The sequence below is a fragment of the Megalops cyprinoides genome, chromosome 8, assembly GCF_013368585.1.
Source record: "Megalops cyprinoides isolate fMegCyp1 chromosome 8, fMegCyp1.pri, whole genome shotgun sequence".
NCBI classification, from domain to species: Eukaryota; Metazoa; Chordata; class Actinopteri; order Elopiformes; family Megalopidae; genus Megalops; species Megalops cyprinoides.
Window position 1 is genome coordinate 28051888 of NC_050590.1, and position 14779 is coordinate 28066666.

At 39.9% G+C, this 14779-nt stretch overlaps 1 protein-coding gene across 1 annotated transcript in view; it reads right to left on the minus strand.

The window, feature by feature from the left end:
* Positions 1-2561: 2561 nt before the first annotated feature.
* The window catches only part of LOC118781647 (polypeptide N-acetylgalactosaminyltransferase 18-like), a 72305-nt gene continuing 60087 nt past the window's right edge, over positions 2562-14779 (minus strand). The window contains exons 10-11 of the mRNA XM_036534655.1: positions 8790-8954; positions 2562-3037 (exon numbers count right to left, since the gene is read on the minus strand). Of these exons, the coding sequence (XP_036390548.1) occupies positions 2891-3037; positions 8790-8954 (312 nt within the window). The 3' untranslated portion in view covers positions 2562-2890. The remainder of the gene's footprint in view (positions 3038-8789; positions 8955-14779) is intronic.

A 14779-nucleotide genomic window follows, 5' to 3' on the forward strand; every position in this document is an offset into this window, starting at 1 on the left:
ATAACTAATCTACTGCAATCTGTTCCTGTGTCATTTGATCTTCTTTTTTTAAGCAAACAAAGTCAAGGTGATGGGGACTATGTGAATTAGGTCTTGACAGTTGTCACTGAGAACTGGAATTGAATTACACCAAGAACCATTACAATGCAATTGAAATATTGTGGTTTGCTGTCAATAGCATGCAAGGAAACAATAAACTCACCTTTTTTCTCATTAATGTTTATTGAAGTATTATTGTTTGGGTTTAAGGTTTCTAATATTTAATTTATTTTTGTTTGCATTGGCTTCTATGCCTGCTAAAGCCCACTCTGAAAACAATTTTATAGATAAATATTGCATTCATTTTAAACTGTCATTACCATAACTGTTGTGATGGAGTTGTTCAGGACCCCTCACAACAAGTATTTTCATAGCTTGTTGTTGTTATGACAATGACAACTTTGTAGCAGGGTGTCCTTGGCAGCTTTTTAGCAGGAACTGCCTGTCCAAGAGACTGGAGAAGCAGGAAATCTGTCAGTAATGATGTAAAAAGACTGCTTGTATCTGAAATTGAATTAGTCTGTGCATGCATGAAGCTCTCTGAACAAGGAAAGCGTCACCAAAACAAAATTTCCTCAACAAAGCATTGTGTATTGCTTTGTTTTCTATCCCTTTAAGTGTTGTTTATTTTAAATGAAAAATAATAGCACAGTGACATAATGCAATTAATCTGTTAATTAACTGGATGTGTGTCAATCAGCATTCATCCTTGACTGACTGACAGTTAAATGCAAATGCCACTTTTTCAGTAAAAAGACAGTCCTCCCAATATGTGTGGAAAATCAAAGGTTAAATGCATTTCACCTTCATGTAAATTAAAATGCAAAGAAAACAAATGAAACTAGAAAAGTGCATTTCCTGACGAAAATGTGCTTACAACCCGGCAGCAAGAACGTGGTAACATATATGAGACCATCGCTAGGATGTGGCTAAGTGGTTGCTAGGTGGTTGCTAGGGTGTTGCTAGGTGGTTGCTAGGAGGTTGCTAAGCGGTTTCTAGGTTGTTGCTGGATGGTTGCTAGTCTGTATCTAGGTGGTTGCCAGGGTGTTACTAGGTGGTTGTTAAGGTATTTAAGGTGTTTGTGTAAGACTTTGAAAAATGAACTGAAGTGAACGGGAGGATGGAGGAATGAGTGAACGACAAAAAGATGAGTGCGGGTCAGTATGGCTTCCATGAGTGTTGGGTGATTTGACCTCAGCCAGCATATGAGGTACTGTGACCATAGGTCGAAAGGTGACTGAGTGGTAAGACTTTGAAAAATGAACTGAGGTGAATGAGAGGATGGAGGGATGAGTGAACTGCTTTGCATTGCAAGCACACTAATAAAAGCCAAATCATACAGCACCAGTACTGCACAAAGTATTGATAGGTTAGAGGCCCAAAGAAAGCATGGACTTGTACAGAAGAAAACTATCTGAAGAAATGTCCACCATTATCAGAGAAAAAGACTTGACTAATGTAGAAATTAATGAGGCAGGATGGTCAAATATTTTCAGCATTTTCCTTGAAAGCCATGATCTGAAAGGCTTGAAAGTGGCGCTGTACACCATTTATAATATGCTGCAGTCTGTAGCCCAGCATAAATGCAGCAGCTGTTGGGGACAGCAGTCTTAAATAGAAAATTCTTTACTCTAGGATTAAATGTAGATGGGGAGTGGACACAGTATCTTGAGTCAGTAGCCCCCTCTCCCTGGTGAAATTTGAAACAGAGACAAATAGAAAGGGGATAAGTACCATTAGGGGAGGGATTCACAGAGGTTTCAGTGTGTAAGTGCTACAACCAGTTTATAAGCTCTTGCATGCAAGGGGTAATTTTTACAAATGGAAAACAGAATGTCTTTTCCATGCTCAGCTGCTCAATTACTCCCTGTAGCTGTTAGTCAGAAAGTGTCTCTGTCCTCCCTGCCTTGTATGAATAGTTAAAAGGGAAAAATAATCAGATTTCCTGCTGAAGCTTAACATTTTCAGCCTGTTCTGAAAAGTTAATCAACACATAACAAATGGAGTGCCAGGCCCCCCTTGAATGCCTCATTTATCCACTTCTGTATTGCATCCCTCCTCTTAATAAATAATAAATAAGAACCTGGAGAGGAATGGGACATTGACTAACCAAAAACAACACTATATTGATCTCTTATCCTCCCATGCACAATACCTAATTTTAGCTGCTTTACTCTCCTAATAAAGTATATGAAGTTCTTTTGTTAAAGCCACTTTCTAGTATTAGTTCACCATCCCCTATTAGTAGACAAAACACACAAAACCATCACTTTCACCAACAGTACTTTTACTGTCAGAAATTATAAATATTTAGATTATTTACATTTAGAAAATAGTTTAAAATCTTCATTCAGGTACATGTCAACAGCATTTCCTCAAAACTGTACAACTTTATTTCTTAAGAAACTTAACCTACAAACCTGAGACACTAGAAGGAAACAAATACAGCAGGAAACTTAGCAAATGCTTGCTACACAGTAGCAAAATTATATAAAGAACATAATGATTGTATTAGGCCCAGTACAACCTGCAAGTCAACACAGAACCAAGGGTACTTTCCAAACAGTATACTCCGACATTAGAGTCTCTCAGACTGCAGAATATACAATTAACCAATCATTGCAGATTTGCCAGCAGGGTATGACAAAAAATGTTTGACATTTACTGTAATATGTCTTCAGGCGAAAGAGAGAGATGTCAAAGTGCCCACAGTATCACAACCGTACAGTAGATGTCATATAACTCTCGTCCTTCTCCTTGAAAACAGTTTGAAAGGAGTGTTTCAAAGCACTGAAGTCTCCTGCAGTTCTTTCAGGCCCAGTGTTGGACATTGGCAGGTCTTCAGATCTCATCATAAAGTGCTGCCTGTCAGTAGATGGGTGATTGTCCATCTCTGGCCGCTGCACTTCTGCAGGGCCAGCTGGTATCCAAATTCATTGTCACTACTTTCCGCCAGCTCAAGGCATCGCTTTGATTTCCTGTTCTGGATAAAACCTCCCTAGAAGACAGAATAAACACTGTATTAGGTTCCACATCTGAGACAATTATTTGCACCAACATGCAAATGGAAATTGCAGTTTGACAATCCCTTCTACCCCCTTTACACAAAAGGTCTCATTCAGGTTTCAAACCCACATCCCTCAGGTGCATGTGAAACTGCATTAAACCCTTTTCTACTCAGGTGCCCTAAATCAGGAGGACATTAAAAATATCTCTTGCAGTATATTTATGCCACCGAGTTATCTAATCACTCACATACATACACTGCTAAAACAGGGAAAGTCCCCAGGGATTTGACTCAGTATATACAGATGAAGTATGTCAGGGGCCTGACTCAAGTCTCTTAACTGGGGCTGCCATGCCTTTGAAGCCTTTTCTCCTTATCAGATACAGGGAGCCAGATAACAGATGCTGCCATGACTCATTTCCCAATGACACAATCCCATAGACATTTGTGTTCTCTTTTATTTTGGCGTTCCCAGATTAGAGGGTGAGACTGATTCCTTTATCCTTCACTCTTTGGCAAAGCCATCAGGGTTCAAGGTGGAAATGTAATAGTAGTTGTGACACCCTATGGCGCTTGTATTTCCACCTGAAATATGTCTCCTTTTTCCTCCCAATCAGGGTCTTTGTAGTGGCTCATTGCTTTAGAAATGCAGTCAGACACTCCAAACTCCTTATGGTAAGCTATGACTTTTGGCTCAGTTTTGAAGCAACAGTTGTCTCAGCATCTGTTCTGTCTATGCCCCTATCCCCTGCCTCTGCTTGGTCTGCTCACCCTGCACGTACATCTCCTCCAAGCCCCCAGACTATTTCTCCCATTCCATTCTGCATTAGTCCCCTCTCTCACTTTCCTCTATATCATTCATTCCCATCTCTCTTTCTATCTGACCTCTCCCTTCCTTTCTCTGTCTGCCAGTCAAATCCCTACCCCTGTCTCTCACTCTGTCCATCTTCACTATCCCCCTCTGTCAGTCTCTACTGCCTGTCTTTGACAGTTGTCATTAGTCCTTTACTTCTGTCCATCCCTCCAGTGCTCTCCTGTGCTCCTATGTCTTCCTCTGTCCCTATGCCTTCCTTCTGCATGTCCCCTCTGTCTGTCTGTCACTGAATCTGTTCCTTAGTCCTCTTTATCTGTGTCATCTCCTTCCTCACTCTACCTGTATGATCCTTTGCCACACCAGCACAGGGGCCATTGTTGATGATGTGTTTTAGCTTCCTTCACATGCTCTGAGAAGCTGATTCCTGAATTACTCCTGAGTCATGGGACATATTTCTGGGGTACCTGTGCTGTAATGACATTATTGCAGGATGGAGATCTGAGGGAAATGAGGTTCTGAGTGTTTGAGCCCCAGCACTCCTCACTAATAAATGTGAATGCCACACCTAAAGGTTAATGGCTTAACAAGTTATAACACTTCTTTTATCCTCAGTACAGCGTAGCAGTGCTTAGTCTAGTTTAGTACAGGTGCTCTCCCAGGTACCTGCAACATGCTGAGAGGGACTCTTGAGGTTTGTATGAGCAACATTTCATTCACCATTAACATTAATGGCTTTCTCAGTTGGAATGCCAGGATTCTATGATAAAGAAGCAGTATTGTGTGCAAAAGGCATCTGAACTAAAAGGCAAGACCCAATGAGCACAATGAGAGTCCACTGCATTGGGAAGACCAACAGGTAAACTACAGACGTGGTCCCATCTCATGGGCCTGATTCCTTCAGCTGCCTACCTCTCTACACTGAATCCAATAGCTGCGTCTCTGTACCGGTGGTACAGTGGAAACTGCAGAATAGTTAATAATGTGGATGGCAATCTCTGGGATGAGAAATGAACATTTGAGATGAATGAAATCAGGACCTCTGGCTTAGGTTCTGTGAGGAGAGTCAATGTTTTGTGGCTCTGTGGCTGTGTGATAGGCATCAGCTCCTATACAGGGGGAGATATAACCGATGTGACAGATGTGACTGTTTCTTCTCATCCTGATTGTCATTTGTCACTTCAATCAGCCCCACATATCCTCTGATGTATTGTCTGGGCCTTGGCAATGTAACTACACATTTATCTCTGTTCATGGATGAACACAGCTAATCAATTTATTTGTGTAAACTGTCATTCTGGCTATGTGTTTTGGTTTCTGCGCTTACCTTTGCTCCAAATTTTCCATTACATTTTAAGTTTTGAAGATCACAATTTGGCAACACTGTGTATTCTCATAAGGATAAGAGAGAGCCCTGGAAGCTGACAGACTTAGCCAAGGTCTGAATTTAAGTTTCCATTCTGAGTTCTGAGATCTGTCCATTGCACTGCCATTCAGACAAAGTTACATATAAATGTAGAATACTAATAAGATATATGGCTGATAATAAGCACATCCTTTAACACAAATACCTACTACAGTAGCTAGGGGTGAGCTTGCTCAGAGCAGCAGAGAGGAAACTGAAGGGACCACTACTCTGTGTTTTTAAAAGCCTGCTAATGTACTACCTGGATAATAGACCAAAATCTTTCGACCAAAGTGAGTATATTCCCTTCAGAAAGAACATATGTTCCCCACCACTATAATGGAAAAATAGGAGTGAAGTGCAGCATTTTAGACCTAAGGCTCTAAATTGTGTGTAAGATATATCTGCTGAAAGGAATCAAGAATGCATCCAATCTCCAGTTTTTCCCAGTCTCCCTGAGCAGGCACAGTATACATTAATGACACTATCTGTATCTCTGTATACATTAATGACATCAAGGGACAGATGTTTTTGCCAGTGTTGTTGTAGATGCTGGGAACTCTTTCTTATCCAAGAATATAATGAATTTAATTTCAAACCCTTAGACATTTGGGTTTTAGATTTGGTTTGTATGTCTGGTGCAGTAGATATGCTGATTAACTTAACTTCTGCTGATATTACAATTAGGATCTGAACTTTCATGTGTTTGCATCAAGATTATGTGTAAGTGAAGCTTTTAGTCCTTATATGTGATGCCTTCAATATTCTGCACTTTCTCCTCATCTCAGGGGAGAAAAGTTAACATGGACTACTGCATTGGCAGAGGTCCAATCCTGTTGGATTTTCATGCAACACTCACAATTTTGTGAGTGTTCCAGACCATATTGATTTAGTATGGAAATTGAAACTGTATTCTGTTGAGAGTAATATCAATTGAACTGGTTTCAGATTCAGGGGTAAATGGACAGGACCATGAGCATGGGAATGTTGGGCTCATCGATTCTGTTTGATAAGCAGTGTGAGTGATGGCCAATAACAGGATGAATTGCAGAGTGAGTGCAGTCTCTGCCCTCTGCAGTGAGGGAAGTCTGTGTGTGTGTGTGTGTGTGTGTGTGTGTGTGTGTGTGTGTGTGCGCGCGCGTATACGCGCATCACCTATTCAGGGTGATCAAGTCTATTGAAAGCTACTGTATTTGACCCCTCTCCAGGATCACCCTTGGTTAACAACTACACCTCAACCGTATGCCCATCTTCACCATCACCCACCAAAATGACACCAATGTCACTTCACATCAAATTCATTATGAACAGTTTATAAACCAAAGCCCCAATAAGATAGTTCAATCTATACAGAAATGCCAATGAACACAAAGTAAGTAACTGACTGATCTGGACATGCATAAAAGTCAGAGAAGGATACAATTCATTCATTTTAATGCAATAATCTGAGAGTGATATTTGTGCAGTGAAAACCTTTGAGTGAAGAAGTGTGTGTATAAGCATGCTTTGGCTACAGTGTAGAGCTGTGCTTAAGGCTGACTCCAGCAAAATTATTATAGATAAAATGAAATTGGAAAATCAGTTCTAACATATGTTGCAGTGGTTGCATCCTGGCACAGACTCAATTGCTGAGATTTGGAGTGCTCAAGATTAAATTAGGCAGGACAGGAACATGGCAGTGGCTGGCAGGTTGAGGCAGGGTCATTTTCAAAGGTGGCAAAAATAATTTAGCATCTCTTATCTCAAAATCCTTGAGCTTTCAGAAAAACAGTGTGGGGAGCAGCACATGTGGCTTCACATCTAAAGTTTTAAACCAAGGTTTTCCCTACAATCTTTGATTAATAGAGAACTCCACATAGAAAAAAGATGAGAATGACCTAAATGAAAAGAAACACACTCCCCATGTCTCTAAATGAAGTTATAGAGGTAGGAAGGAGGGTGCCACGAAACAGTTGCTGTGGTGCACTGATGAATTTGCCATGACTCGTGAAGTGATGCATGGTGGCAGCTGGGTTTGCATGATGTGCCAATCCCGTTTCCCTGCCACAGCTCCTGCATCACCTCAACCAAACTCACCACCACCTCTTAACTCTAATAAAACCCTCTAACATTCAACATGTTTAGTTCCACTCTGCTCCACACAGATCTCCTGGGTCGACATGTTTATTAATATTCATTTAGTCACCTACTGAATTAATCATGTATCTCTTTGCCTTTCAAATGAAATCATCACCAATTTCTACCTCTACCCTAGGAAGACTAATTTAATTGTATCGGTGCAAAGAGAGACACAAATTTCACAGACCTGTGCGCTCTGCTTTAGTTCACAATTATCAAGGTGTTATACCATAGCTCTGACAGGCAGTAATAGAACTCCTATGACTCCTCTTACCTGAACAAAATATTTAAGTGAAATTAGACTGGAGCTAGGGATATGTGTGTATGTATCAATACAAGTAACGTCAAAGGTGTGCCTTATTAGTATTACTGTTAATATGTTTTGTAAACGCACACATGATATTGCTTTATGTGAGGTACTTGATGTAGTATGCATTGAGTAGCACCCATAAAAATGGGTGAATAGCACAGCATAGGGTGATGATGATGATGATAAAGACTGAGGTGTATGAAGAATCAAAAATCATGTTATTCTCATACATACTGTATTTCTCCAAAATTCTGTCACCATCTTCAATTAAAGGTAATGGGATCTTGCTTTTTTACATTTTCATTAAACAAAATGCAATTCATATCAAATAAAGAGGAGCACTGAGCAAAATCCATGTCAAAGGACCCATAAATCACATAAACTGACCCAAGTACAGTCTGTACTCTAAGTGAAGATTTAAGCAGCATCTTGCCTAAATGGTGGGTGCCCAAAGCTGGGCTACACATGTTCCTCCACAAGCCCTTTAGTCCTGCCAGAAATCACTCATTTATGGCATTAAAACTCTCATCTCAGCATTTGCTTCTTTCTTCCTGGCTATTTGTACACAGAGCACTCTGTGCAATGCTTGATAGTTTCCAACCTGACTTAATTATACTTTCAGATCTGGAGAAAACTTTTCCCACTTTACCGGCCATTTTGACACTGCCCCTGTTGACTGAGATTAGCCTTGACAGTCTGGAGTAATGAAGACAGAGAATCTGTTAGGATGTGTTTATTGTTCACCTCTAAGTGAGCTTGAGGCATGCAGAATGCTTTATGAGGTAGAGTCCAGTGAACTGCGGGTGACGTCCCTCATGGTTCTCCCTAATGAGAATAAAGCAGCGGAGCAGTGAACCATAGGGTTTCCCATGAAAGGGGTCCAGACTCTTCCAGTAGAACAATGTTTTCTGCCTATCTGCCACAATTACTAATGGCACTTGTTACTTGCAACAAACAACCTGTCAGTCATTTGACCTACATTTTCGCCAAAACATAATTGGTTTTCTTTTGCGTCCCTGCAAAGATGAATGAGATCATTTTCTTTTGTGACAACCCATAAAAACTTAAAATTGCCTCATTTGAAGTTTTTTGTCTTTACCTGAGTAAACAGCCAGTATAGCTTCATTCTCTTAGCTTTGGCATAGCTGCACTCGATGAGCCGGGGCCTGCTGTTGACGTCCACCAGGCACTTGTTGTCATCGTCGTCAACTGTGGGGCTGAGTACCCCCACATGTAATTGCTGAGTGCTGGTGTAGTACACATTCTGGAATGACAGAACATGAAACTCTTCATTGCTACAATGAACAATAAAACTCTTCTAGAATAAAAGTCATTCTGGAATGATTGGTGGTTGAAGTGTTGAGAGAAACAATGTGGAATAAGACACTGTCAAATGACATAAGATGGAACTGTCAAGCATGCTACTGTAAGATAAAAGACATTTTTGCAACGACACTGCATTGATATATTCACAACTGCACAGTGGAATGACCTGCAACAAAATAATAATGAGGTGAGAAAACTCATACTGATTAATTCATTTGAGAGTCTACTGGGGTAAAGGGAATAAAAAAATAAAGAAATTCAAACCTTCATTTTTTCGTGTGTATTCATTTAGCATTTTGGCAGATGACATGGGATATGTGAAGATTCTGCAAGCTTGAAATCTGTGAGTGTGTGTTAATATATAATTTAAAAGAGAATCTGACATTGTGAGGAGTCCCAAGGATTATTTTAAACATTGCCAGAAGCTTGAGAATGACTATATGTCAAAATATCAATTAGCATCTGAGCTTTCAACTTTTTACTTCAAACTGACAGTGCCTAACAGACAATAATCATTCCTACAAGAGACAATAATATATTGCATATGGTTGTATATGTATGCTGAATATAAAATAAACGCCTGATGTAAGGAATGATTTGGTCATTATTAAATAGCCCACTGGTGATAAAAACACCAAGAACACTGATGCTCTATTCATGATTCAGATTTGACTCAAACCTTATTAATGAGTGCATTGGTACAACCTTCCATAGCAAGAAATCACGATTTTGTATTACAATAAACCCATATATGTGATCTCTGCCCTCTTGCCTATTTCACATCCCACACCAATGTGCAATGAATGGAAAATATTCATGACAGTTTTTGCCTGTATTCCTTATTACCCCTTGAAAGGTGAACCATTTTTATATCTGAAAGACAAGGTTTTTAGGTTAACCTTCTGTGCATCCTAGGAAACACTGTTTTGTGGTTCTCTCCCTCCACCAAACTTGGACTCCATTCTCTAATATGTCAATCTACAGGTATATATGGATTCTGATGAAAACAGATATTCCTGATTTTAAGGGAAAGAGGTCAAAGATCATAAAGGTCCCTGATAGCACTCTGATTCCCAAGTTCTAATTTGAGCAACTGTGCATTGGAGTTTGATGAAACCCAACACAAATATTGTCCTCATTGTTCCTCATTAAACAATCAATTTTCAGCCAAACAATTGAAGGGCTCCCTCTAAATTTTTAATTGACATTTCTCTCATTACCTGTGTATTTACAATGCTGCTTTAATACTCATGTCTTTCAATTATAATCTGTGTGGTGATTTTATACCCATATAAGACCGCAGGTACTTTGCCCGGGCATGGTACGCTGAACCGTGCCCAGGCCTGCTTGAAGAGGTGGGCTCAGGCACGGTTCAGTTGGACTTGGGCACGGTACGCATCAGTGTGATTGCTAACCGTGCCTGAGCATGGAACTCGAACATGACGTTAATGATGCGACTCTCCCATTTAATAAATATATCCATTATAGCAACAGTTAGCTGGATATCTGTTAGTTACATGCCCAATCATAATAAATCCTTTAATCCATCATTTGATTACCTAGCTGATATCCTTAAATATAACCATCTGGCTACCTCCAAAATAATCTTTGATTGGTTAGTTTTGTCGATCTATACTTAAAAATAACTCTGTGGATCCCCACATTAGCTTGATTATTAGCAAACGAAATAAGACTAACCATACTTTACGAAGCGATGTAAGCATTGCTGTTGCCAGGGGCTTAGTCAGAGTATCACAAATGTAGCAGCCAACTTGTTTAAGTAGCTAGTCTGCACCAATCATTCAGATAGGTAGCCTGTTAGCTAACTAGCTATGTTTGTCAAGTTTATCGCTAGATAGCTAACTTTAGCTCCCCAGCCAGTTAGCATCAATTAAGCAACACATTGATTTTCAGTTAATAAAGTTGAGAGAGGAATTTGGAGCTTTATTCGCAGACTACAATTCACGTTCATCAATAAGCTGAGAACCAGACCCGTTATTGACGCAAATACTCTCGAATTAATTAAAAAGTGTACTATCCAAGTAGTACCTAAAAGAAGATGTTTGTTATTGTAATGATGACAGTAGCGCACACACACGTAGTAGCCCTAACTGGTTAACATTAGCTAACATTATTGTGATTAGGCTGCTGTAATCTGACACAGCATAATGACTGAAACATCAGATGCCTCCATAAAAATCGTATTATTATACGTGCAGGACGAATAACTGAAAATTGCTGTGTTGCATAATCGATAACCATCTATAAGGCATGTGAAAGGGCCGTGTGTCACTGCACCCAAAATGACTCCAAATAAGCCACAAAGTACAATCATGAACTCCATTGTGCTGTGCGAGAGCGCCTTTCTTCAACACAAAAAGTTCGCATTGTGATGACGTAAGCGTGCTCGGGCCCGGAACGTTAAGGGCAATGTGAGCGCAGGCCAGCGGGGGAGTGGGGAGGGGGGGCAATCGTGCTCGGGCACGGTACAAGGCAACCGGGCCTAGTGTGAGTACGCCCTAAGTGGAGTCCTGTAATATTTTTGTTATGAGGATTTTTTTTTGGAACAGCCGTGAAAGGGAACAAAAAGTACTGCAAATTTCTGTACAGTATCTAAAAATGCCAACCCACAGAGGTATAAATCAGACAACTTGTGACCTAAATATGAGTATATTATTAACTCTAGGGTGAAACATCCCTTCAAAGCTTGTTTTCAAGGGTAGTTGACAGCAATTATTTGGTGAGGTACTCTGTATATCAGCAACTGGTGGAGATACCTTCGTAAACTGCAAAGAGACTGTATCTGAACATAGATCCTGTGGACCTGTATGTGTTGTATACAGAGACGGGAACATGCTGCAGCTGGACGGGGGGTGTGGGGGCTGTGCCGCCAATGTGACTGCACACTGGAACAGCTGTGACTAGAAGACGTGAGCTCCCCTCTGCCTTTTTACTCTCAGCACAGCTGTCTGTTGGGGGTGGGGAAAGGACAAAGTCACCATGGTGACACTGCTCACTATGCAGGTGGGTTCAAATTGAATTGCTCTGGTTTCAGTTGCATATTTTTCCTCCAACAAAAACATTCAAATATAACAAGGTTTAAGGCTCCAGTTTCATGAAGTTTGAACATAAAATCTCTCCCAGTCTGTTATGAAATGTGATTTGAGCAATGAAATAATATTAAAAAAACATGTCCTTGGGAACAGGCTGGGTGACAAATGCATTTTAAAAAGTCAATTTGGTCTGTAGTGATTATTGTGCCTATTCCTTTGAACAACAGAAGGAAAGAACATTCTTAAATTAGGCTGGTTAGAAGGCTGGAGTTCTTTGTTATTTCCTTCTTACTTCCTGACTTTTGTATGCAAGCACACAGTGCACTTTGGGATTGAACAGTTTTGGTTGGCTCTTCACTTTGAAGGATCACAGCCCCCAGGGTCTCTGTGGAGAACTCTGCTTTTCAAAACTCTTCTGCTGGAAATCAGATTAAGATCTGCACTCACAGCTATGGAGACACTAAGCAATACACATTTTTAGACAGGAAAGACCTATGGCACAGGTATCACCGATACCAAACGCACATGGAATAGTCATACTGGCTACACTTTTATGAATGTCTGCTGAAGCACTAAAAAGATGTTTTCCTGTTTATCTTCAACATCACAATGATTTGAGATCAGATAAAGATCAGGTAATGTTTTTCCATAAAACTGGGTTCACAATGTCCTATTTATTTCCGTTAGACAAGAGCAAAGTCTATTTTCATCATCCAGATGGAGCCTTTGAAAAGAGAATCAGATTTTTATGTTTGAAAAGAGATCATGAAATATTGAAATGGCATGAACAGAATCCACAGCATTTGTAGTTGTAGTTGTAATTACAAATAAAATATGCTTTATGCTAGAAAGTGCTTGCAGGTCATAACCATTATAAACTATGAAATTTACGATACTAGTAATATTAAGTATTGAGTAGAAATAATTAGTACCTGTTTTGTCCGGTATTGATACTCAGTAGAAAAAAATACTGAAGGTAATATAATGGTTTTGCTTTTGGTCTATGTGGTAAGATTACAAAACTGAGATTTGGAATCTAATATTTCATAAGTGTAAGATGTGTTTCACAGAGTGTGCGCTAAACTCTGCAGCCCAAGGATGTGCATCTGTGTCTGAGACAGAGATGCATTGTAACCTCAGTGTGCAATGTCTCTATGAGTGTGACTGCTTACACAGGCCACTCACACTGTCCCAGGGCTCTTCCTCTTATCTGACCTTTGACCCCACTCCACCACACTCCACTCCACACACTGGCAGCCCTGAAAAGGCTCTAAACAGCCCCCAGTCCAACAGCCCTAGTGCCTTCAGTGGCAGAATAAATGATCGCTTATTAATGTTCAGGTTCTGCTGATGCACAACAGTCTGTGTATGTGATGTTCTATTCAGTGTGGAAGTACCTGCTGTCGTGGGAATATAAAGTACAGAATCAATGGACACAGCAAAATCACCTCTTGTTTCTCAGTAATTTTAAGAGTGTGTGTTTAATATGCAAAACCAGCAACCCCTCTTCACAACTTCTCATACTAATAGTGAACTAATGGACTTAGCAGTGTTATCTTTGAACAAAGATTGTCTACATCAAATGACAATGGTTTGTGTGTTTTTAATCTAATGCTTTCCGTATTTCAGAACGAAAAGGAGCATTCTCTCTGTTCAGTTTTATGTTAAATTCACTCTTTAAGGCAAACTATGCAGCCAAAACTGTTTTAGGAGATGGAGTGTAATCCTGTTTTCTGCTTCAGAAGATTCTGGCATCTGAAAGAAAATAAGGCTGGAAATGTATGTTTTCAAGCAGATTTTCTGTATTGATTGAGGTGAATTACTTTCTGTCACATTTTCGGAAACATGGGCTGCGAGAGGTTCAGCCGAGCCAGTTAATTAAAGCACTTTCTCGAGGAAAAAAGGAATCCCAAAAGGGTGCGTTTCATCCAATTTTTCATTAAATTCATCAATACATCCCATGCTCACTGGAACTCACCCAGGCCCAAATCAATGTTTTCATTTCTGCAGAGGCCAGCCGGCAAATTAAAAGCAAAGTTCAGTCTGCACCCGTTTCAATAGTCGTTGTGGAGGCATTACAAAAATTACATTCTGCGCTCCGCAAATAGAAGACCTCAAATTAAAGGTACACAAAGCTGGCCCTGGAGTCTTCACCACCACCTGCAGAATGAAGGTATGCCAGAGCCAGTCAATTTACAAAAATTCTATTCACTCTTCTCTCTTTTCACAGCTAGTCTTACCCTATCAGCTATACTTTTCACAGATTTTTATGGTGCTACCTTATAAAAGGAATAGCTCTAAATTCAGGAAAACGAAACATTGGCATAATGAAAACACTTTTACAGTAGCATCCAAAAAACATCCCAGTCAGTTTTTTTCAGAATGTCTGAGGACCTTGTCCATTGGTCTCTGTGGATCTACTCTGTACAGAGGGATGAATGAATGATGACAATACACAGGTCTGGACACTTTATTCTTCACACCTTTGAAATCTTTGTGATGAAATTGTAAAGAAATGGTAGGCTTACTGGAGAAATGGGCAATAAGAACTTTAAGATCATGACTTTGTGAAGCTGGTTTTATGTACTGTGTATTGTCAAGTTTGATGTTTGAATTCATTCTTAATCACCTTTATCACCTGGAAATATTTCTGGGTGATTTTTCAATATATTTCTTTATTACTCAGTTTCAGTTGTACCAAAGTAACATG